This window comes from Nycticebus coucang, chromosome 8 (assembly GCF_027406575.1).
Source record: "Nycticebus coucang isolate mNycCou1 chromosome 8, mNycCou1.pri, whole genome shotgun sequence".
Taxonomy (NCBI): Eukaryota; Metazoa; Chordata; class Mammalia; order Primates; family Lorisidae; genus Nycticebus; species Nycticebus coucang.
In genome coordinates this window covers 118670515-118696881 of record NC_069787.1, presented here as the reverse complement: position 1 = coordinate 118696881, position 26367 = coordinate 118670515, and the positions used below count along the sequence as shown (strand labels likewise).

The 26367-nt window shown below is 37.8% G+C and overlaps 1 protein-coding gene across 1 annotated transcript; it reads right to left on the bottom strand.

Moving 5' to 3' along the window:
* Positions 1-809: 809 nt before the first annotated feature.
* On the bottom strand, positions 810-20020 carry LOC128591806 (arylacetamide deacetylase-like). Its single transcript, XM_053599568.1, has 5 exons — positions 19791-20020; positions 13213-13435; positions 10732-10801; positions 9523-9694; positions 810-5382 (listed from the first exon to the last, which is right to left on the bottom strand). Exons 1-5 carry the CDS (start codon positions 19926-19928, stop codon positions 4786-4788), a joined length of 1200 nt encoding a protein of 399 aa, XP_053455543.1. The 5' UTR covers positions 19929-20020; the 3' UTR covers positions 810-4785.
* Between the last annotated feature and the right edge of the window lie 6347 nt (positions 20021-26367).

Genomic DNA, 26367 nt, shown 5'->3' with positions numbered 1-26367 from the left:
ACTGAAGTGGGGAAGAAAAGAAAAGTGGAATAATTACTACCAAATAAGATAAAAAAGTATAGAAACAGAAAGAAATAAAAAGAAAGAAAGAAAGGAAGGAAAAGGAAGGGAGGGAGGAAGGAAGGAACTGAAATGCTGTAACCAAAGTTGAGAAGCCTTTGCTATTGCAGAAAGTAAAAATGGAAAAATAAAAATACTGCCAAACAAAACAAAGCAAAGCAAGAAACAACAAGGAAAACAGAAAGAAAAAAAGAGAAAAAATTAAGGAAAGGAAATTGGGGGAAAGAGCAAAACATGAAAAGAGAAAAATATATGCGTGTGTGTGTGTGTGTGTGTGTGTTATATACATATACATATTGCAATATATTTCCTGGTTCCCAAGTGGTGCTGCAGTATTAGGAGAAAGAGAACACCCACCTGCTGTGTAAGATGGGGGCAGAAAGCCACTCTCTAGTTGCAAAGATTTGTTCCTGTCTTCCTGACTTATTTACTCTCAATCAGGGCCCAGTTAGAAAATGATTGTGATTTAGAAGTGTACCATTCTTGCCCCATTCATGCCATCTTTTTAATTAATACTCATCCTTTTTTCCAAAGGACTCAGAAAATGTACTCACAAACTTAAAATATTATGGATATTGAAAAAGATATTGTAAGTGAAAGAAAAATACTATGAAAGTGGTTTTACTCCCTTTAATCTTTTCACCCCATCTAGAAAAAATAACTTGATTTCAAGAAATCTGTTTATCAAATGGGTTGATAATTAGTTGTTGATGGATTAAAGGAAATTTAACTAAAGCAATCTTTATTGTTACATAAAAACACAAGGCTAACTGTTGGGAATCTAGTGGACCCCAACCTTACAGAAGTCAGTAAGATGATGCTGGAGAAATCATAAAACTTACACTAAACTTAGTGAACAAAACTGGAAGCCCGTAAGGGCATACACATGTGCCTGGTAGCAGCATGAAAACAATGAAGCACCTGTCATTTTCCCCTGACTCTTTTTATTGGGTACATAGCAGAGTATATGTGTAAGAATCCACAGCAGTCATTAGTCAGCAGTCAAGGTTGAGAATGAGAAAGGGGAGCTTATAACCCCCAAGAAGGTTGAGTGAAAGGTAAGCAAGGACATAGGGTAACGGAAGATCTGAAGTGGTCAATAATGATGCAACCAGAGAGGGGGGGAAAACAAACCTAGTCTCCATAGCCAGACATCAAAGCTTCTCTAGACTAAGCTACTAGTTGATGACCTCAGCTCACTTGCATTGCTTATTTCCCCATGCAGGGAGAGGCATATAAACATTTCCCTGACTGGGCACCTTCACATTCCTATCTTCTCAATTAGGAGTACAGGGGTACTGCACCACCTGTGGGCTTTCCCCGGGCTTTTGAAAGGCTCATGGTGTCTCAGCCTATCTATTCCCACAGCTAACATTGACATAAATCATGCTATATGAACATACAGCTTTTTTTTCAAAAGGCAAATATTAATATATGAAATACAGCACCTCACCCAGCAGGGCCACCAGTTATGCTATCGGAAGCAGGAGAAAATTGTGAACTAACATGTTCAGATTGGGGAGCCCTGCAGGGATGATGATGATGATGATGATGATGATTTTGGACCTAGGCACTTGGTTGAGTTACCTTGGGAGAGCTTGGGCAAGCAAACAACTGATTTTGAACAGCATCAAGGGGCCAGGATGGAGCCATTAGGTGGATGGGAGCTTTCATTGTTCAGCTGCAGGCCAGGAAGCTGCCCTGCAGACTCAGCCCTCCAGTTCCTAGTGCAAGGCCAGTTCTGGCATGTCTGATAAGTGGGGAAACCACTTCTGGAGAGATCCCAGCAACATACACTTTCCTGGGAAAGCCACTGTGTAGGCAAGGGATGCAGTTTGGAAAGGTCAAGTCTTGTCTATGCACACCACAATTATAGTATTAAAGTATTTGGGGTTTGCCCATATACTTAATTTTACCCATGAATTTTCTACATTCAAACTTTTCTTCTCTCTCTCTTTCTTTTTATTTAATTTATTTATTTGTTTGTTTTAGTGTTCTTGTCTTTCAGATTGAAGAATTCCTTTAGCCATTCCTGTGTGATGGGCCTAACCATGGTGAATTCTCTCAGCTTTTGTTTGTCTGGCAAAGACTTTACGTCTTCTTCATATTTGAAGGATACTTTTGCTGTATATAGTATTCTTGAAAGACGGTCTTTTACCCAGTACTTTAAAAATGTTGTCCCACTTCATCTTGGCCTGTGTGGTTTCCTTTGAGCAGACTGTTGCCAGATGAATTGGAGCTTCTTTGTGTGTTATTTGCTGCTTTCCTTTTACTACATTTAGAACTCTCTCTCTCTGTCCTTGACTTTGAGAACTTGCTTATAAGTTTTGGAGAAGTCTTATTTATGTCAAATCTGATTAGTGTTCTCTATTTTTATCTCATCTCTAGTTTTGAAAAGGGTAAGTAATGTTGGAGGAAAATGGAGGAAGAATTGTCATAAATTAAGGACTAGATTTCAAAAGAAAGTTGATGGAAGGAATCGATGAAAGCTTAAGGATGTCACTTGTGATGAACCATGAATGCCAGAGAGCAGTGAAGATTATAAGAATTGAAGAAGGACTGTAAAAAGAACAGAATAAGTGGTAGGGAATGCTTTACAGTGACTAGGGTTTGGGAAGTAAGAGTGAGTTATGAGTGATAACTTATATAGAGAGGAATAAAAAGCAATTAGTAATAGGTAGTTCTGGTGATTAGAATCCAAGGAGCCACTTGATAAGGTATTTGGATAAATAAACAAAAATTATTATCCAAAATTTTTATCCTGTTTTACTTTGTACAAACTAACACTGGGACCTGGATGGACTTTTGTACCATAAATTGAATCTATAGGTAAGAATTTTTTTTGTTTCTGTTACTTGATTTATTATTATTCCCTCATTCAACTGATTGTTTTTTCAGGTAAGAATCTTGAGAAACATCATATAATTGATACTGATTTCTTTCATCATCATTATTTATGTAGTTTCAACAAGGTATTTTATATCATAACTCCTGTCTATATTTAAATGTATCTTCCAATTCAAAATTAAGACAATGTCCCCACCGGGTAGTTAAGAGATTATTTTGGCTTGTGGGCATGTGTTTGAATGGGATAAGGGAGAAGGATGTAGACATACAAGTAAAAAACTGCAGAAAGGCCCTCTTCAAAGAACTGAATACACAAAACATTGCAGAGATCCTCGATTGGGAACCATACATATGATTCATTTATAGATCCATCCTGTGTACTTAATGACTTAAAACATTCCTACTTTTTCCCCCACACATAATTTTAATCACTTACTTTTTTAGAATTTTTGGCCTATTTTCCAATTGCCTATCTACTCATATGGATTTACTTGAAATATTAGTTTTGTTCAGAATGATGTGCTAAAGATAAAAAATATGATCTCTAGACAATCTTAACAGTTAAGTGACCATATGAAATACAGTTCTGCAAAATAGGATAAAATTAGAAATGAATAGGGTGGTGCTTCCAAGATTGCAATTGTTTTTCTTAACAAAACAAACAAATGTGAAAATGTGTGATTAACCCCCATAATCTCCCCCAACACCTCTTTGTGCCTGACAAGAGCTGAGAAGAAAGGCATACAAGCCTTGATTTCTGATGGCTGTGAGGCGACTTTATACTGGCTGTAAGCTGCGTTTCACAATGCATCTCCAATATGATCAAATACTACATAAGAGATGGTCACTACAGCTTAATCTGTGTTGTAAGAACAAACAAGTTTAATTTGGTTTTTCCTCCACTATGCCCATATGGACATGAGAACTTTCAGAAATTTAAATTTTTCAACTTGGCTACATTATTTCTTCCATGTTTTAAGGTCACTCACCACTCTCAGCCATGTCACATGTGGAGCTATTGCCCTATGACACATTTTTGCCTACCTCAATGTCCCCACTTTGTCACCAGATTAGAGCTGGCTTTCCCTAAAATGCCTAGGACATAATTAGGTTTAATTTTAGTATTCTAGAATAGGAATAGGTTTGAATTAAGAAGTGAATTTTACAGTAATAGGCAAACGTTTTTGAAAAGTGTTGGCACATAATTCATATCAGTTCACACAGGGCAGTATCTCAATTTAAATCCATACTGACTAAAACTCTGGTATTTCTCCAACCAGATGTATTTGTTTAAATCTTTCTTCTCAATTGCAATACTTTTAGGTTATCACAAAACAAGGACAGTAAATTAAATGTATAAGAAATAAGTAAAAGTTGCAGAAAAAAATAGGAAAATATTTTCCTAAAAGTAAGTAAATAACATCTAGAATAGGGAATAGATGGAGAAAAACTTGTTAACAGTCGAAAAATGACACTATGGCTAGGAATATTAGGAAGGCCACAGATGGTAAACAACAATTTAAACACTGAGCTTTTGATTTTCACTAATTTATGTACTGTTCTGAGGTTTATATATTTTTATAAAACCATTGATTAGATTCCTTTTTTTTTTTTTGAGACAGTCTCACTATGTCGCCCTTGGTAGAATGCCATGGCATCATAACTCACAGCAATCTCAAACTCTTGGGCTTAAGCCATTCTCTTGTCTCAGCCTCCCAAGTAGCTGGGACCACTGGCATTCACCACAATACCCAGGTATTTTATTGTTGTTGTTGTTGTTGTTGCAGTTGTCATTGTTGCTTAGCTGTACTGGGCTGGGTTTGAACCCACCAGCCTTGGTGTATGTGGCTGGTGCCGTAACCACTGTGCTATGGGCGACTATAGATTTTCACTTAGCCAACTCAAATACTGATTTTCTATTCTGTACCCAATTTTAAATCCATTATAGGAAAATGCTCCATGGAATCCATCCTCAATGTGGTTATGGGTCACTCGAACTCCAGCATTCCGAAGGCGAGTGACATACATGACTCCATCATCTCTTAAGACGTCATATTGACAAGTGATGACATAGCTCCTGGGTAAACCACTCAATTTGTTGTCATCAGCCAACAGTGGGGCTGCCCTCACATCCAGAAACCCTGGATATTTTTTAGCCAGCTTAGAATTACCATGAGTTGGACTATTATAAGAGTGCCTTTTCTTAAACTTCTCAGGGAGCAAGGAACTCCAATTAATGAATTTGAATAGATGGTTTGCTTCCACTGGTACATGTTGATTTAAGAGCATGGCTTTTTCAAGTGATCTATCTGTAGTAAAGTATTCACTCCAAAACCTGACCATAAATTGTTTGGTCAGCATTGGAAATTGTGGGAGTTCCCTATGTGATGGTAAATCCATATCAAGAGTCTGAAGAGCAGGATATATTAAAGATTGTATCCTAAGTTTAATCTTGACATCAGGGTCTTCTGTGAGCTGAAAAACAAATGAAGTTGCTTAAATGAGTAATTTTCATTTAAAACCATGTACTTTCCCTTAAAAACAATGTATTGTTATAAAATAAATTCAGAATCTCAGAAAGATAATCAGAAACAACCAAAAATATATCTTAAAGAACTTTCCAGTTTTTAACATATAATATAATATAGAAGTCTATAGAAATATAATATAGAAGTCTATTAATACTGTCAATGTAAGCAAAATGGTTTGTACTACTTTCCTTACGAGTGGGAAAGGGATCATATAATCTGTAATTACAAAGCAAAATCTCTACTTCCAAAATCAAAAATGGCCACCACAGGAATTTGATTGGAACTAAAAAATGTGTGTACATTTATTATTATATTATCAAACATCAACATTTAAGGGAAGGATCCAATAACCAGGGATTCTAATTTGGCTCTGACACTAAACAACAACAACAAAAAATTCTGAGTAGGCCTTAGAGCGCCCCTGTGAAAGATGTGGGTCTGATAAGTTTTTTTGTGATAGTATTTCAAGTCTATCTTATAATTTTGTGAGAAGATCATCTAATAAGCATATAATTATGTCTTTGATTTCCATGAGGCAGTGGCACCTGAATTGGGCAATAATTCTTTTAGGTGTTATGTGGAAGTTGGCAGCAATAAATACAAGAATGTTTATTAAAGTTAAACATGAAAGTACTAGAATTTCTATTCCCATTATAAAAGTCTAATTAATTTTAATTTTTATATGTTTTAAATATTCAACACACATCAGTTCATTAAGACAAATGTGATCAATATGTATATGACAAAAAATAATGCAGATTAGTACTTTAGAGCATTTAGAGTTTACCAGGTATTTGTATATATGTTTATTTGATCCTACAAGTTAGAATGGCCTATTATGTCTCATAGATGAGGTCCTCAAAGTACAGTGAAATTACCTGGGGATTTATTACAAACACATAGATTCTTACACTTCCAGCCAACACTTACCAAATCAGGGAATAGAGACCAGAAATCTGAATTTAAAAAAATACTTCAGGGGATTCTGATACATGGTAAATGTTGAAATCCACTGGAATAGATCATAAATAGTAATTATTGGAGTGAAAAGCATTCTAGTGCTTCTCAGAGTAAAGTATAAGGAGCAAATTGGAGGTCTAATTTTGAAAACTTGCATCAGCATTTTCTACATAGTGTTGAAGAAACCACAGCAATCTAACATTTTTTCCTGTGGCATAAATATGAGTTTCAAAAAGATAAAATAGGGCGGCACTTGTGGCTCAGTGAGTAGGGTGCCGGCCCCGTATACTGAGGGTGGCGGGTTCAAACCCGGCCCTGGCCAAACTGCAACAACAAATAAATATAGCCGGTCTTTGTCGTGGGCACCTTAGTCCCAGCTACTCAGGAGGCTGAGGCAAGAGGATCACCTAAGCCCAAGAGCTGGAGGTTGCTATGAGCCGTGATGCTACGGCACTCTACTGAGGGTGACAAAATGAGACTCTGTGGTGTGGTAGTTCCAGCTACAGAGGCAGACAAAACGAGACTCTGTTGTAGCAGCCCATATAGCCTATGGCTAGGAGGAGTGAGAATTGTAAGAAATAACTGTATAGCTCAATAATGGAACACCTTGGTGGAAAGGGCATGGAGAGGGATTTAGCTCTCCTAACAAGCATGAGAGCTCTCGAGATGAGAGCATTGATGAATGGGCAATCTTTACACCTGTGGTGTTGAGAGGCACGAGATCAGCCTTATATTAGGCTGGAGGAGAAGGCAGTCGGGAGCATGCGCATTCTATCACGGACCCGCTTACTCTGACTCTGTCTCCTCTCCTGCCTGCAGAACGCCAGCACAGCGTCTCTCTGCTGAAGATTACCAAGCTCTGCTAAAGACTAAGATCTATCTATTCTAAGAAGACTGCTTTACTCTCTCTAAGATGCACACTCTCTCTCTCCTGCTGAAGTAGATAGCCCTCAGGCACCTAAGAGAAATGGTTCCTGAGCAAGGTAGCTTTGTGGTCCACGTTCGGAACCTAGTTAAGCTTGGCCGGAGACCTGGCCAGTCCTAGGCCCTGATACTCTGTCTCTTGGGTTAAAAAAAAAAAAAAAGAATTACAATATAGGGCTGGGTGCAGTGGCTCACACCTATAATCCTTGCACTCTGGAAGGCTGAGGTGAGAGAATCCTTTGAGCTCAGGAGTTCAAGACCAGTCTAAGCAAGATCAAGACTCTGTCTCAACTAAAAATTGAAAAATTAGTAGGATGTTATGGCAGGTGCCTGTAGTCCCAAATACTCAGGAGGCTGAGGCAGGAGGGTCTCTTGAACCCAGAAATCTGAAGTTATGAGCTGGACTAATGCGATGACACACCAGCCTGGGGGAGAGTGAGTCTCTTTCTCAAAATTAGGTAAATCAAAAGAATTGTAATATTCATTATTAATGTATTAAGGGCTAAATTGTTTTTTATTTCTGGAGGAATAGAGATGCTCTTTTTCCAATCATATCAATTATTTGTACTTAATATCTGTTTTTATTCATTTTTCTAGAGATTTAAAAATTCTGTTTAGTCATTTCAATGCTTTAAGTTCTTGCTTTGTGTTCATATGTACTGTAAGCTTGTTGGGAATATTATAATTTCTGATCTTATCATTATTATTACCTTTCTTATAGTTTTAGGAACTTATTCTATTCTTAGTTAAAATTCCTTGAGTCAGGTACATATTTTCAACTTTTCTCCTTTTGTTATTTATTTATTTATTTATTTTTGCAGTTTTTGGCTGGGGCTGGGTTTGAACCCGCCACCTCTGGCATATGAGGCTGGCGCCCTACTCCTTTGAGCCACAGGGGCCGTCCCTTCTTATTTTTTAATATATCCTTTGAAGAATGTATAATTTCCCATAAAATTTCTCTCTAAACGTGGAAAACATCTAAAAGGAGTCCAAAACATTCAAAAGCTTTATGGCCCAGTACTTCAGTGAATTACGTAAGACAAGACACTACATAGCCCAGTAAAAAGAAACTGATATTTGAAGAGATGACATGACTTATCCAAGCCAGCTTTTGCTTTAGCTCCAAAAATTCATGCCTCATGATGGGTCATTTGTTCTACATTTGAGTGCCTCTCAGAATAACACTGACTAGGCTGTGTAAAATTTAATTGTGGGGAAGTTGCATGTATCTGTTCTATAGTATATTAGAATAAATCACAGAATTTGGATTTTTCCTTTGGCTAGAGATAATGAAAAGGCTATCTTACATATAGCAATAGCCAAATTTATACACATAAAAATAATAAAATTCACATAAATAGCAATATTTTATTAAACAATAATTTTATAGGCAATATTTGTGGTTAGGGTCAGTTATTAAATTGGAGACATTAATTTTCAAACTCTATATAATTTTTTTTTTCCTATAAGAACATTGCTTCTAGAACATCAGTGTCTGGTTTATTTCTTAGGTCAGAAAACCAGTTTCAAAATCAATTTTACTCATAATCTAGTAGGATAATTACAGTAATGTAATACTCTAAATTGATAGCTCATAAGTGGATAGCTTTAGCTAAATGTCATATAACTAGCATGAACAATTAGTATCTGAAAATTATGATTTCCTCTGCAAGTAAATAGTATCTATGACTCTGGTAACTTTTTTTTAATGAGCAATTTGATTATTCCAATAGCAAAAGTCTTTGCGCAGCTTTTGGCATACTCTATGGAAGAATACTAGAATCATCTGATGCTCTAGTTATGGTGATGGGTGTCTTTGATTGATTTTATAAGTACCTCCCCTAATAAAACAGGAGGGTACTTCACTGACCATAATAATCACCTTTCAATCAATGATAGAGAAAGAGTATTTTATCATTTGACTTTAAAAAGTAAAGAAACCTGACATGAGGTAGGGATAGAAGAACTAGACAGTTAAGTGTTCTTTTTTTTTTTTTTTGTAGAGACAGAGTCTCACTTTTATGGCCCTTGGTAGAGTGCCGTGGCCTCACAGGTAAGTGTTCTTAATGTTAATCTCTGCACACCCAGAATGTTTGATATATTAATGTCATTATATACTTGCACTGATAGCTTAATGTCTGACATCAATGTGTTTAAATGTAGGAAATTTTCTAAAATAAAATAAATCCAAGTATCATACCTGCTGAGCCACAGCTGCAGCTAAATTTCCACCAGCACTGTCTCCAGAAACACCAATTCTTTCAGGATCAACACCATATTTTTCAAGAACATCTTGATGTAAGAACCACTTTAATGCATTATATACGTCTTCAAATTGACTTGGAAAATGGTATTTAGGTGCTAGTCTGTAGCTGGGGGCAGAATAACAACTTTTAAGTCAATCATTGTTAATCTAAAGGAAAAACGTGGGTGTGTTTGTTTTCACTCTGAAATCAAAACTAAGATTTTTTTTCTCTAGCAAACCTGATTTTTGAGTCATTATCAATTCAAAGACAAATTTCATCCTTTATGATGATGGTTGATACAAAAAATTTTATAAATGTCATTTTTTACAAAGCTTAAATACAAAACTTGGACTCAGCTTAAGAGGTGTTAGAGTCTCTGAACTAAATGTCTCCAAGAATCCTGGTTTCTTTATAATCATTATACTTGGTGGTAACCAAAAAAAGGCAAAAAAAATCTTAGGAATGATTCTATTCTCATTTACTATAATGATCAACTTGGCATGTGGTCACCAAGCCATGAAACCATGTTTTTTGATAACTTAGTCATACTTCTAGTCATTCCCATTGGAAGGATTTTCTATTAATTATTGACCAAGAATGCTTTTTAAGGATGGATTTTTCCTGTCTCTATGTGCAATTTGGTGACTAATTGCTTTTAATGAAGGGTGACACTAGGACATACATTGTACTGCTTTAAATGTATTCTATCATCTAATCTTCAAAACAATGCTCTTAGGTAGAAAACATCATATGATTCTCTCAGTTTACAGGTGAGGAAATGGAACTAAGGAGACAGTATTCAACTTACTCAAGGTCAAAGAATCAATTTAGTATCAAAATTTTAACTTGCTTCTCTGATTCAGAAGCCTTTATTTTTATTTTCTCTGCTAATGAAAGCTGAACTAGAATCACCACGGAGGTAATTTGACCACGAGACGTAATTGTTCAATTTTATTCTAGCTCTCTGTAGACTTCCTGTTTTTGATTCCTGTTTGATCTAACGTCATTTTCTCTCTGACTGTTCCTGTTATGCGCAATTTCACTTTCTCTAGGCTCACCCTCTCAATTTCACTTGAAACTCTCTTAGCACAATCAAGTAATGACAAAAAAAGCTGAGCACAGGCTACCTGACCAGAACTCAGAGAAACCAACGGTGGTCTTACTTGGTTGACACGACAACAGCATCAAGTCTGTTAGCCGTCCGTCTTGACATAAAGTCATAATTAAAAAAAGCTGAAATAAAAGAAAATAATATCACAGACTGACAAACGAATCACTGGGTATTTCTTTCTGTAGAAAGCCTACTAATGCACCTTGTTCCTCATTCACATGTTCTAGAGAAAATATTTCTAACATTTCTAATATGTCATTATAGCACTAGAACATGAATTCTGTTCCGTGATCTTTTTACACGTGCATTGCCAGCTTTCTTATCCTTTACTACACTTTTTACCCTGGATAATTTAAACCAGTTTTATTCTCCTCAAGATTAATCTCTGCTTCCTTCATTTAGCAGGTGTCGGCTTTGAAAATACAAATACCTAAGTATTAACTCCCTGACTTTAAGGAAATCACAGTTTACTGGGCATAGGGATAGGGAGGAGCGAGCAATAAAAGCAATAATGCAAAAGCAATAATGCAAAATAATAACTGCTTTATTGGAAGGATCGGAAAGAGCACTTTGGAAATAGAACTAGATCAGAGAGAGATAAAGAGTAAAGAAGAAGTGGAGGGAGCTGGGACTTGATTTATATATTCATTTTCTAGGCAGACAGGGAGGAACATGTTTTCTGTTTAGTTTGGCTGGTTGGCATGTGTATAAACTGAGAAGGAGCTGCCCGTGTCTGCCGTTGGACTTGGACATGTGCGCCCTTTTGCAAATAAGAACACTTTTTAAAGATAAAACAGAATTTGGCAGTACTAAGTGTTTGGAGAGATCACAAAGTGCTAGAGGGAAAGTGTCAGGATTATTATGTTCTCACAAAAACCTTATTTGGGGGGCCATGAAAAGAAAAATAGATATTATCTTATAATAGTTCCAAAATCAAGTGCTGAGTATTCTTTAAATGTCAAATACACACAACATCTTAAACTTTTATTTCATCTTTATTATACAAAGTCATGCTTATATTTTGGATTAGAATATACATTTCTGTGTTTCTCTTTAATAGTGAGACAGGAGGCATTGTGCAAATGCCGTGTTGTTTCAGACTATATTCGTATTTAATTCCTTTACCTTAGCAAACATAACTACTCTTCAAGGATCCACTGATTGAAAAGTTTTTAAAGATGTACTTCGGGCTGGGTGTGGTGGCTCAGACCTGTAACCCTAGCAATCTGGGAAGCCAAGGGTGGTAGATTGCCTAAGCTCAAGAGTTCAAGACCAGCCTGAGCAAGAACGAGACCCCGTCTCTACTAAGGATAGAAAAACTAGCCAGGCATAGCGATGCATGCCTGCTGTCCCTGCTACTTGGGAGGCACCTGAACTCAAGAGTTTGAAGTTGCTATGAGGTATGATGCCACCACAGCACTCTACAGGGTGACAGAATGAGACTCTGTCTCAAACAAACAAATTAAAAAATGTATTTGGGGTGCAGAGATTTGTGGAAATTATGGTGTGTCATAGTCAGATTTTGTGTGAGGAACATCACTGCTTTCTCAGCTGATGACTGCACTGTCTGAATTTATAGAAAGTGATAGTCGCGATCCCCTAGTTACTGCTCCAGTTTACATTCCCAGTCTACATCAATGCCCTTCACCACCTCCTTTTCTTTCGTCAAGGGAGACGTGCTCCTCCTCTCATGTGTTTCCCATCCTGCCACGGTAGACTGAGTCCACTTCCCTTCCATAGTCTCTAGGTCACATGACCCCCCAGCCCTTCCTCCAGCCCTCACTGACATGTAGAGTGTCTATAAAATGGCTAATTCCCAAGAGTCAGCAGAGCCTAAAAGAGGAGACAGAGAGGAAAAAGATATTTCTCCAACATACCTATCCTTCCACCATCTTAATTTCAGCTTATAATTATGCTTATAGACCTCCCATACACAAATATAAAATATATATAATATTAAATATACATAATATAAAACAGATTTATAAATAAAATTAAAAAATTCAAAGTATATATCAAATAAAATTATATATGGTAAAACATTTTATTATATATGTTTATAAAACTATGTAAATGCATAAAGTAAAATATATAACATAAAATTAAATTAAAATATCTCTTTTCAATTTTGTGCTGCTTTTCTAACACCTTTCTCATTTCCTTTAAATACAAACTTATTGAAAGATTAGAGTCACTATCACTATTTCCTCATATTTTAACCACTGTTTAACTCACTTCATTTCTGTCTTTTACCGCAACATTCCATCAAACTGCTATTAATAATAAATTTCTAAGTTCATCAAACACTTTTTTCTTACCTGTGATTTGCTACAGCTTTTGATATTGATTTTTTTCCCTCTTTCAGAAAAAGATTCAAAATAGTTCTTTAAGCCAAGATAGCTTCAAAGGAATAAATTTTAGACAACTGAAATGCTTTGTTATCTGGCTTACATGTCTTGATATGTTGAAGGCAACATCTCAGTAAAATCTATGTTGTGTGGTAAACTAAAACTTTCAACAAGGGAACACGTACCTGCATCCCCCAAACACCAACCACCACCGTGAATGTAAAATAAACCCCTTCTTAGCATCTTTGCCTTCCGCTTTGGCACATATATACGAACAGGAACGTTGTTAAAAGTCGTTGCCATCACAGTGACATTTTCATCAGATGTGGGTGGAACGTCTTGAAAGCTCATTAAGAAATGTAGAGTGTCTATGAAATGGCTGATTCCCAAGAGTTCAGCAAACAGAGCCTAAAAGAGGAGACAGGAAAAAGATAACTATATTACAAATATCCAATGCCAGCATTACATACGAGCATAAAGGTACACATACGTGTTCTTAAGGGTCCTGTGTCATATCCTCACACATGAATCTGAATGGCTGAGTTAGAAATACTGGAGGTTTAGTTGTGTTACTACAATTGTTGCCTCAGGTAAAAAAAAAAAAAAAGAAAAGAAAATTGTTGAAGATTACAAGCTGACAGATTTCATGCTAAATATCATAGTTTGAGTCCAAAGACAAACAAGGCAAGTTCTTTCAGTTCAGAGTCAAGTGGGAGAAATGGATCTATGAGCAGTTACAAAGCAACATAAGCACATGTCTCACAGATACATATAAAGAACTTGGGCAGTGGTCAGTGAGTCTACTAGTTGCCAGGATATGAGAATCGGGGAGGAGTTTTCAAGTAGTAAGTGAACTCTGACATGAGTACTGAAAGGGGAGTAGAGTTTGGCTAAAGGAAGAAATCTCATTTGAGGCCATGGGAATAGCCTTGGGGGCACTCCCTAAATGCATGTGGTTCGGTAAAGCTATGATGTCAGGACCAAATAGGGATGCGTGAAAGACAAGGGACCTCAAGAGGTAAAAGCGAGGCAAATCATAAGAGACTTGTAATGTGGGGACCTTAAGAATCAAAAAGACAGGCGGCGCCTGTGGCTCAGTGAGTAGGGCGCCGGCCCCATATGCCCAGGGTGGCGGGTTCAAACCCAGCCCCGGCCAAACTGCAACAAAAAAATAGCTGGGTGTTGTGGCGGGCGCCTGTAGTCCCAGCTGCTCGGGAGGCTGAGGCAAGAGAATCGCGTAAGCCCAAGAGTTAGAGGTTGCTGTGAGCCGTGTGAGGCCACGGCACTCTACCCGAGGGCGGTACAGTGAGACTCTGTCTCTACAAAAAAAAAAAAAGAATCAAAAAGACTTGTTTCGATTCAAAATCAGAAACATGTGGACTATGGAGCTAGACGATCAATTCAGCTGTTTGATCAACCAACCTGTTTCTCATTATACAAAGATGAAACACATACAAAGGCATAGGCAAAATTGTCTGTTTTCAACACTGAATCATCCCCACCATACTTCTAAAGGGAAGTCAGGGAAAACAGTTCCCAGAACTCCTTACCAGTGTAATTATAGAGTAAATTCTTTTCTCTGTGCTACTGTTGGTATTCAGGACATTCACAAACACTTGGCTTTCAATGCTTCTGATTGTCCTCCTGAGAATTACTACTTACATAACACAGGACGCTGCAATTATTGTCAACTTACTTCATTCCCCAATTCTAAAGACTGTGTATCTCAAATTATGTATTCTGAATCAAATCCTATTGAGATACGTATAGTAGGGTCTGTGTTCTGACAAAATAATAATTGATTGAAAATACAGTCTAGAAGGGGCGTTTTCAAAAAAGAGAACATTTAACATGTGCTGGAATTAGGTATCCGATCTAGTAGATTTAAAAACAATAATGATGACCAGGAGCAGTGGCTCACACCTATACTCCTAGCACTCTGGCAGACCAAGGCGGGTGGACTGCTTGAGCTCAAGAGTTTGAGACCAGCCTGATCAAGAGCGAGACCCTGTCTCCACTAAAAAAATTGAAAAACTATCTGGCTGTGGTGGTTCATGCCTATAGTCCCAGCTACACCGGAAGCTGAGACCAGAGGATTGCTCAAGCCCAAGAGTTTGAGGTTGCTGTGAGCTGTGACGTCACGACATTTTATCCATGGTGACAGAGTGAGACTCTGTCTCAAAAAAAATAATAATAATGATAAAATAAAAACAATAATAACCTTAATTGCTAGTGTAAAATGAGTTTGTTAATGCATGAAGTGGAATAGCAAAATAGTTATTTCAACACCTGTTGTAGTTTCTATTAAGGGAGAGTTTTGAAAGACCAAGTAGCTACTGCATAAAAATATTATGGAGAAGATGATGACGTCAAGCAGCCACAGTACATAGAAGGATTCACAAACAAAAATAAAAAATTACATTCTTAGCATCTGAAATCACAGTCAGAATAGCAGATAACTACAATACCTTTCCTGAAAGAAAAGCCTTAGGTCTTACATCTCTGTCTGAAAATAGAACCACTGATTGATCTTGCAGATTGTGGAAATGCAATGCAAAGTGAATTCACAGTCTTGCAGAACGTCTTAGTTGAGATTTAAAGTTGGTCTAACCTTCCCCTCTAAATAATATTCTTAGCACTGGATTAGAAACATTTCTACGGATTCTATTATACCTGAACACCCTGAACTCCCAAATCTCATCAAGCCTCCCCTAGCAGAAGCAGCAACAACCAGTTTCAGGAGTAGATGCATTTAAGAAAGATTATAAGGCACAATTTCTCTGGAGGTTTTAAAGAAAAAGACACATTAACATTACTTTTTGCTAACCTGAGTGTTTATTGGGTTGGCAAGTTCACTGATGAGTCCTGTTTAATTGCACTGGGGACATTAACCCCCACTTCAGAGACCTCAGAGATGAGTTGGTAGAAATGAAGTCTCTGCAGGGACTCCCTTTTGGCAAACCTTTGAGGAGTTCCTGAAGTGTAATTTCTTCTGGGAAAGAGCAGGTCTTCAATGCACGGGAGTATGTTATGACCGAATAAAATGTACCGAATGCCTACTGTATGCAAAACACTGTGCTAGAAGCCATGATGGATTTAAGATGCTTGTGATATAGTTACTAATCTTCACAGACTATGAATAAGTTCCACTCTACTCATAAATACACTCCAATACAAAGCAGAATGAGAAAGATCTTGAATAGGGTTCCACAGTAGGAAGAGAAGTAAGATCAATTCTAACTGACCAAGAAAATTTCTGATGAGTGCCCTACTTGATCTTCATCTGTTGGATCTGAAAAATTGTGTTTAATTTAGAAAAGCAAGCAAGAGCAAAGACTTGAACAAAGGCGAGGAATTTCACAGTATTAGCAAAATCATTTTATTTGGAAATTAACTTCTTTGGGCTAAATGGTTTAAATTATCCTGGGAATCTCTGTTGAGACTACATTGCAGGGAGCTGTTTTCAGAATACAACGTATCTTTAGGAATATTAACAAACAGCTTAATATGTTATAAATAGCCAACAGCAAAATAAATGATGTATCTATGATATTCATATGTAAATAAAATTGTTAAATAAATTACTTAAACCAGTAATATTTTTTAAATTGTAAGCATTTCAAAATATTATCTTTGAGTTAAACTACATGATAATCTGTCCATACTTTTCTAATGTATATATTGAAGGATTTTTTTCTAGTTATTATTCTTTTTTTTTTTTTTTTTTTTTTGTAGAGACAGAGTCTCACTGTACCGCCCTCGGGTAGAGTGCTGTGGCGTCACACGGCTCACAGCAACCTCTAACTCTTGGGCTTACGCGATTCTCTTGCCTCAGCCTCCCGAGCAGCTGGGACTACAGGCGCCCGCCACAACGCCCGGCTATTTTTTGGTTGCAGTTTGGCCGGGGCTGGGTTTGAACCCGCCACCCTCGGCATATGGGGCTGGCGCCCTACTCACTGAGCCACAGGCGCCGCCCTAGTTATTATTCTTTATTATTTAGTTTAATATGGTCTCAGACTAATTTCATCCCAAATCAAGAATGTTATAATATAGATGTATTCAGGAGTTGTCATTAGATTTTTCCTGAAGTTAAAAAGTTGTAATTAAAAGAAACAGTATCCCAGCACTCTGGGAAGCCAAGGAGGGTAGATTGCCTGAGCTCACAGGTTTGAGACCAGCCTGAGCAAGAGCAAAACTCCATCTTCAAAACTAGCTGGGCATTGTGGCAGGCACCTGTAGTCCCAGCTACTCAGGAGACTGAGGCAAAGGGATCACTTGAGCCCAAGAGTTTGAGGTTGCTGTGAGCTATGATTCCAGGGCACTCTACCAAGGGTGACAAAGTGAGACTCTGTCTTAAAAAAAAAGGAAAATTATAAAAGATAGCAAGAAATTAACAGGGAGATAGAAAGATATAGATACTAAAAACTTCATGATATATATTCACTTATATAGTGTAATCTAGGTATTTCTACTGAGTTATATATCTTCTTTCAATCTGTATCTAATCCATGGCCAAGTCCATTTTCATATGCATATCTCTGCCCATCCCTCTATCTACGTCTACATGTCCATTTCCATAAAACTTTTATTTTTCCACAATGTCACTAGGGCACTAGTTTCAGTATTTTTTTTTTCAATATTGTTAAAGTTTAGCTGGGAAAAATTTTCATATGATTATGTCTGGAAGTAAAATCACAATCATGAAGTGATGACGCTGGCAATTGTATGGAGAAAGAGATAAAGCCTTTGCCAGGTATTTGTTGGCCAGGCACGCACTCATTTAGTTCTCACTAAAACCTGGTAAGTGGTAATATATTCCCAGGTTTTTAGATGAAAATATTAAGATGAAAGGGATTAAGCCACAAAGACAGCAAATGCTAGCATGGGAGACTTTAGCCCAAATCAGAGCCAGAGGTCACTTCCGACCACCTATATGCTGCCCTTTAGTGATCATCATTAGAAAAGTCCCCAAAAAGAAAGACGGTGACAGAGGACACATCTGTCAAAGATTCCTCTGTATTTGTAGAACTTTCATGGGTATGAGAGACTAGGCAGAAACCCTGCCCAGGGTCCAGCAGGGTTGTTGTTTCCTATGGCTGGCCCGCAGCTCCCTGCCCACTCATGCCCCGTGAAAATATAAAGGAGGATTTACTATCTATATCTACCTACCTATATGTATAGACTGATGGGTGAATTAGTTGTATATATGAATAACAGAAATACATAAATAAAATTTTATATATAATACATATATTTTAATATACATAAACAAAAGTGGTATACATACCCTTCATGTAAGGTTCTACAAATCATATGAAAAATTATAACAATCTCCAACACTTGAAGAAAACAGACTAGAGAAAAGTTGCTACAGAGAAGAAAAAATACATTATACAATATTTCAAAATAAAACAATGAATCAAAATAAATATTTTATATTTAATTCAAGAATAACTTAAAAAAAATAAGAATTGAGACTATATTCCAGTGAAACTGACCCAAATCCAGCAACAACATATAGCTGACCCTTGAACAACATGGGTTTACAATGCTTGGGTCCACTTATATTTGGATTTTTTTTTTCTTTTTTTTGTTTTAGAGACAGAGTCTCACTTTGTCACCCTCGGTAGAGTGCAGTGGCATCACAGTTCACAGCAACCTTCAGCTCTTGGGCTTAGGCGATTTCTTCCCTCAGCCTCCGGAGTAGCTGGGACTACAGGCACCTACCACAAGGCGCAGCTATTTTTTTATTGCAATTTGGCCGGGCCCAGGTTCAAACCCAACACCCTTGGTATATGGGGCCGGAGCCCTACTCACTGAACCACAAGCGCTGCCCTGGATTTTTTTTCAACTAAACTAGTACATCAAAAATGCATTACATATGGGATCTGAAAACCACTTATATGGAGAGCTAATGGTATGTGCTAATACAGTTACTAAAGATGATGAGATACCTAACAAGAAAATGAAAATAAGGCATGTATCACACTTATTTGGAGCATTAAACTCCAGAAGAGAGTCTTGAAACACCTGAAAAAAATCCAGGGAAATAGATAATGAACCATATATTTAATACCGAGGCTATGTGTCCTTGAATAATAATAACAATAATTATTATTATTTGCTACTGGGAGGTAATTTGCTATGAAGAAGTTTAAGGGAAATAATGTATGGTTTCATTTCTTAATTAGTCTCACTGTAAAAGAAACAAAGGTTTCTGAGGCCAGCATGGACACTAGGGGGCAGCTGCCAAGCCAGCTTCCCTGTAGTCTCAGCTGTTGACCTTCCTACAACTTTTGCACCTTGTTTCCCTTGGCTCACCAGTTGATCTTTTCCTAGAATATTTCAGATAGAATGCATTTTCAAGTCTGAATCCAAGATTATGGCCTAGAATGTCATATAACCTATCACAGTGCTGCTCTATCATACCTTATCTGAAGTTCAGACTTCAGACATGCTTTTTTCTGACCAAGTTCATGCCGTGAAACTCACAATAAGATTTGTATTTGTTTGTTTTTCTTAGTCAGCACATTTTATTTCTTACTATTTAAAATTAAGACTAATTGAATATCTTCTTTATCTTCATTCTGTGAGAGGTCTGCATTAAGGAATAAAGGTACCGTATTTTTTAAAGTTTTTAAAACTGGCAAGCAAACTTTAAAAGCAACATTTCCAAGAGAGTAGAAATTAAAAAGAAAATAGGTAATTATTTTCTCTTGATTAAACTTAAGTATTTTCAGAGGTGATTAAATTCAGAACTTACCACATTTGTTATGATGTTCACAGGTATGTAAGTCTGCATCACTTTCCAAGGTTCCTCAATATTATCTGGGAGAGGAATATAAAAGTAATATGCCCCAAGGACCCCTATAATCAGAAACAAAATTGTTTTTCTTCCCATGATCTTTCCCTTATGCTCTTTCTAATTTGGCAACACAGCAAATACACTTTGGGAACATTCAGACACTGACTTTTCATAGTCACTTTGAACACCGTCATAAAGTGTTACCTAACCTCCTGATTACAAATTCCACTGCTGACGGTGTTATTTCATAGGCAGTTAATAAATAAACATTTATTGCACAATTATTAGGTGTGGAATATTTTATTTTTTAACAAAAGACCATTTGAAAATACAGGAAATTCAGTATGTGTCTCAAATAACAAATCTTAGAGAAGAACAAATAGAATATTTTGAAAGTATTGTGAGATTTGGGGAAGTAAGACAGACATACACTACTTTTACTTTCTTGCTACAATTACAATTATTGGTGAATAAAACTAATTGTGTTGCAGTTATACAACGATCATGGAGATGGCTCAGAGTTTTCGAGCATTTACCCTGCACTTCAGCCAGTGTACTAAAATAATTAAAACTTCTGTAGTCCTCTCAAGAGTATTAATGTCATACTGGAGAGAAAAACTGAGACTGTGGAAAGTTCGGGAAGTTGTACAAGTTCATTCAATTGTATTTAATGAAGTCAGTACAGTCTTCTGTGGCAGCCCAATAAAAGAAAAGCAATTGAACTTAACAAGGTCATAAAAACCCAAGTAGAAATGTCAGAGACATTTATTGTTCTATGAAATTCGCGTGCCCCCTCTGCTGTGATCTGAATGTTTGTGTCTCCCCACATTTCATCATGAAATGCCTATGTCATGAGCATTCTGCCCTCATGAATAGAATTTTTGCCCTTATAACAGAGGCTTGAGGCAGTCTGTTTACATTTTCCATCGTGTGAGGATACAGCTGGAATGTACTGCATGTCACCAGACACTGAATCTGCTCACCTTAACCTTTTGATTTTCTAGTCTCCAAAACTGTGATCAGTAAGATTCTATTGCTTATAAATTATCCAGTCCAGGTGCTTTGTTATAGTAGTCTGAACAAACTATAACACGCTCTACAATTTTTGGATCCCTGGAAGTTAAGTGAGATTATGGAACAAATGCCAGGCATAGAATCTGATGTGAAGTCATGTATATCACTTCTAAGCAGAAGTAGTTAAAATCCATGAGACAACAAAACAATCTTCTGAATGGTGAGATTACACAACATAACCAGTTTGGATTGTTGAGTGACCCAAGGAATCAGGTGATCAAACACCATAATAATTTTCTTGAGCAGCAAGCAACTTTCATGTCAAGTTTAATGTACTGCATGACTTAACCTTCATATCAAATTAAAAATACTTTCTCACTCCTTGTATCAACATGAGACTGTAAGAATTAATATTAAGAGAAGCTATCTTTCTTTCCTAAGGTCACATGATCATACATTTCCAAAACCAGGTCACATGATTATACATTTTCAAAACCAACAGTTGAGCCTGTATCCTCTGACTCAGAAGTCTTTATTCTTAACACTCTGAAAATTAATAAAAAGAAGAAATCCAAAAGAGCTAGTATGTCCATATAGTGTGTTATAAATGTATGGAGTGTGTTATGAATACTGTGTTTATATGCTAAAATCCTAACTTCTAAGATAATGGTATTAGGAGACTGAGTCTTGTGGGTGTGATTAGGTCATGAAGGTGGAACCCACATGAATAGAATTAGTGTCCCTATAAAAGAGACCTCACAGAGAAATCCTGTCTCATTCTGCTATGTTGAGAACATGGTGAGAAGACAGTCACCTATGAACCGGGAGACAAAACCTACTGAATCAGTCAAAACCTTTATCTTGCCCTCCACAGCTCCCAGAATTATAAGAAATGTTCATTATTTAAGTGGCTTGGATGATGGTATTTTTGTTACAGAAGCCTGTATTCGTCTAAATTCTCACCATAATCCAGATGTAGAGTCTATTTATGGCCTTCCATGCTTTTTTTTTTTTTTTTTTTTTTTTTTCCAGTTTCTGGCCGGGGGCTGGGTTTGAACCTGCCACCTCTGGTATATGGGGCTGGTGCCCTACCCCTTTGAGCCACAGGTGCCACCCAATTCTCTATTATTTTTACAACTTTTCTGAAATTCTAAAACTTATTTCAAAGTAAAAAGTTCATTTTTAAAGTAGGAAGCAAAGAAGGAGAGAACATGCAAAAAAATTTTAACTATTTTCAATAATCATGTTTCAGGAAGACAAGGTCCAACAGAGAGAAAGAGCACCCAAACACCACGTTTATAAGAGGAAGGGTTTTAGTCACCAGCTGGGAGCTTATGGCATAGAAGAATTCCAAATGGCCATGCTCCTCAACTGGCTTGGTCTTTCCCTTTTTATCGACAGTCAAAAAGTTTTAACCCACAGGTATCCTTTTCATTGGCCACTTTGAATCAAGCAGGAGATGCTATTCCAGCTCCTATAGCACTACAGGATTTCACAGAACTTGGAAATTTACAAGTTCCAGGAAGTTAAGTTTACAAATTTCCAAGAGCTGAGTCATCATGGAGAGGACCCTGCAGGTGTATCCTTGTGGTCTTCTTAAAAAGACCTGTTCTCCTAGTCCTCACTCTTCTCGGTATCCCCTCTTGATCACACTGTTGATGGTATTGGTATGCTATCCAGAAGATGATTTCTGTGTAATGTATGAAAAAGCAGGTGAACAACTATGTAATACTACATGCATATTGATAACTTTGTCATCTCCAATGAGAGAACCGGGAATCCCAGTGTGAAGAAAAGAAGATATAGATGTAAGGTAGAAATGTTAATAAACCAATCTATATTAAAAATTGTATGAACTTATGAGATATTAAGGGATAATGGTTGTGGAAAGTGAGACTGACAGGGCCCTCACAGCCTGGGGAACATTCAGAGAATGAACCCCCAACTGCTTTTCCTCCATTCCCAAAACAGCCAAATTCCTTTCTTCATGCTCTCTCTGCCAGAAGTCATGTAGCCCTTTCATTGTCTAGTTGACTACGCAGAAATCCTTGTGACCACTCCCTTCTTTCTCCTCATCATATGCTAACAAAATTAAGTAGTAACCACTAAGTCACATAGTTCTTCCTTTGTTTTGTTAACTATGCTGAGATCCTCATGATCTTTCCCTTCTTGCTTCTTGTCATATGTTAACAAAGTTGAGTAGAAACCATTAACAAGATGATTTGTCTTTGTTAAAGTTATTTACATTTTCCTATTGTACTGTAAGACTAACAACTATGTCTTGTTTATGCTATTTCCCCATATTGTCTATGCTACTTCCCCCTGGACAACCCTGTACAGATACTATAAAATGAAGCTGATTTTGTGCTTTGGTGCTGGCTATAGTCTTCAGCTCAGTCAGTCCTCCTGATCCCATCTTTCATTTCTGTCTCTTCTCTCATGCTATATTTTCCTCATTCCCCACCAATTCCACTAGGTTTGCTCCCCTTGCCACGCTGGTTCACGACAAATGGTCCTCACTTCTTATTTAAATTTCAATGGAAAAATATTTCAGTGATTGATTATTTATGATAATGTTTTCTGTTGTGTTTGGTAATTTAGCCTTTATCATTTTAACAAACTTTAATCTATTAAAATTTTCCTCTGATGTAAATTATTTAGGACCAGCTATTATTAATTTTGTCACACATTTTCCTTATCTGTTGATTTGCTCATATGATCTTTATAAGTTGGTTTTTTTTTGTTGTTTTTTTTGTAGAGACAGAGTCTCTCTTTATCGCCCTCACTAGAGTGCCATGGTGTCACAGCTCACAGCAACCTCCAACTCCTGGGCTTAGGCAATTCTCTTGCCTCAGCCTCCTGAGTAGCTGGGACTACAGGCGACTGCCATAATCACTTTTTTTTTTTTTTAAGAATTTATTTATTTATTTATTTAGCTGGGGCTGGGTTTGAACCCACCACCTCTGGCATATGGGGCTGGCGCCCTACCCCTTTGAGCCACAGGCACCACCCCCACTATTTTTTTGTTGCAGTTTGGCTGGGGCTGGGTTTGAACCCACCACCCTCAGTATATTGGGCCAGCACCCTACCCACTGAGCCACAGGCACCACCCTAGTATAAGTTTTTGATATAATAAATTATGTTGATATATATGGTGGTCCTGAGTCATCATGGCATATCTATTTGCTCAAATTGTCTTAGACTTTGACAGATTACTGTATTGCTAAAAGTAGTGGGAAATTTTTATTGTTTATCTATTACTTGGAGTAATTTCAAGTACACTGGCACTAATGGGTTTTAAGTGAAACTCATGCTACTATGACAAAACTCATGTTGCTATGAATCCTTTATAGATAATGTCTTTTCTAATGATGTATATATTATAGAAATTTGGACTGATGAAGTTAAGAATTTCATCTGCCTAATTTACTAGCATGTTGCAAAAAAAGATTATGGGGAAGTATCATCTAAACTTGGTCAAGACAAACTACAGTGCAAACCCTTCTCTTGGTACTTAATGAGTATTTATCCTGATTCTCAAGTTCCACATCACTACTTGTTCTAGACAGAGATATGAAATGTGCATACAGGTCAATGTCTACACCAGCAGAGGAGAAAATCATGTGAAGATGAAGCAGAGAGATTTGAAGATGCTTTATTTCAAAGGTAAAGTAGTTTGGCTATAGTCAAAGAACACCAGCAAGTCATCAGAAGATAAAACAGCAAAGAGCTCCCTCTAGAGGGTCAGAGGGAACATGGCTCTTGCCAATGCCTTGGTTTTGAACTTTAGGCCCCAGAACTTTAAGAGAATAAACTTCTGTTTTTCAAGCAACCAAGCGTGTGGTTAACTGTCTGAAGCCATATAAGGCACAGCTCGGCCTTACTTCCTCTTTAAGTAAAAAACAGTTTTACCTTTACCTGGTAACTTTACCTGGCAACTAGCCAACCAATCACCTTATGCCCCATCTTGCTTATTCTAGCCAATCCCCAGTTGGCAACTCCTCTGAACCTCCCAACAAAACACACCCTCCTTCCCCGTAATGCTTATAAGGCACAAGTTTTTCAATAAAGTTTGAGACTTGATCAGAAAACTGTCTTGTCTCCCTTTCTCGTGCCCCTTGTTTGTTTTTCTCCTTTAGGTGGTTCCTGCGTCCCCTGTTGCTGTCCCGCGGGTCGGGACATCCTGGCGCCCAACAAGGGGCGATCAGGACCCCCTGGAAGAGAACACTTGCCTACGGAAGCCCCGGCCGAGCACCCTTCAGAGCTGCAGCAAGGACCCGCGTGCACTCCCCATTCAGATCGCCTCGGTTCACCTGCCATGAGACGCATCAGAGGATAAGGTAGGCAAACAATAACTTACAAGATTTCAAACATTTCACCCCTTTGTCTTGGCTGTTATTATTGGCTCTCCCGGATCTAATCCACTTACCAACGCTCACAGCGCCAAAGCGGGGAAGGACGAGAGGTACCCGTTTCGGCAGTGAGAACTCCAAAACACTTGGACTAGTTTTTCTGCCTAACACTCTCTAACAAACTCTGAGCTTGCTACGTCTTATATGGTCGTCCACCTCAAGGGCACCCCCAGGGATGCTGCCTCCCAAAGGCTAAGCCTGAGGGCGGTAGGCAGATGTCCTGCCTGAGAGGGTCTGAGCAGGCGGATTATACCTGCCGACCTATGACACGGAGCAGAGATCGTAAGGCACAGGGAGAGTGGTCACACAGAGAAACTTAAGTTCCGAGTCGACTGGAGACTTGCGTGAACCGAAATCCTGGGAGAGCCATCCAGCCAACATAATGGGGAATTCGCTTAGTACACATGAAGTGTTCCTTGACGGACTCAAGGGATCACTCAGAGTGCGAGGAGTAAGGGTTTAAAGAAAGGACCTTAAAGAATTTTTTAATTTTATTCATGAAACCTGCTCCTGGTTCCCTTTAGAGGGAACAATCAGCCAAAAATGCTGGGAACGAGTAGGAGATGCCTTGCAGGACTTTTACCACACCTTTGGTCCTGACAAAGTCCCAGTTACAGCCTTTTCCTACTGGAATTTAATTCATGACATGTTAAAAGTTCATTCACTAGATCCTGACATTCAAGATGTCATCAAAGTAGGAGAAGTCCTTAAAGAGGCTTCTCGCCCTCCTTCCACCTGCCCCTCTGTCATGGTAGAAATTCCTGACAACCCCCCAGTTTCCCCTAAACCCCCGAACAGCCCCGACAACGCTCTTAAAACTCCAAAAACTATATGGGGCACCTTGTGACTGTAAGGGAGGAACAACTACAATAATACCCACCTCCCACACTAGCCAAGTTGATTGCAGTGGCAAAACTGCCTATTTAACTTTCACGTCACAGGTAGGAGGAGGACATAAGGAAAACTGGCAGTGTGTTAATGCACCCAAAATAATACTCCCAATTCAAAATGAACCAGGACCTTGTCCCACAGAGTGCGAAAGAACCCATCAAATGCACTCTATGTGCTACAATAGTGTCCAGCAGGGCACCCACACAAACGGCAACACA

What these genes read in the sequence shown, in the direction of transcription:
- LOC128591806 (XM_053599568.1), bottom strand. Translation starts at nt 19,928, where the DNA reads ATGGGAAGAAAAACAATTTTGTTTCTGATTATAGGGGTCCTTGGGGCA. An exon ending in TGAACATCATAACAAATGTG is followed by an intron (nt 13,436 to 19,790) that starts GTAAGTTCTGAA and finishes CTCCTCTTTTAG; the next exon opens with GCTCTGTTTGCTGAACTCTT. An exon ending in TTGGTGTTTGGGGGATGCAG is followed by an intron (nt 10,802 to 13,212) that starts GTACGTGTTCCC and finishes CTTTTATTTCAG; the next exon opens with CTTTTTTTAATTATGACTTT.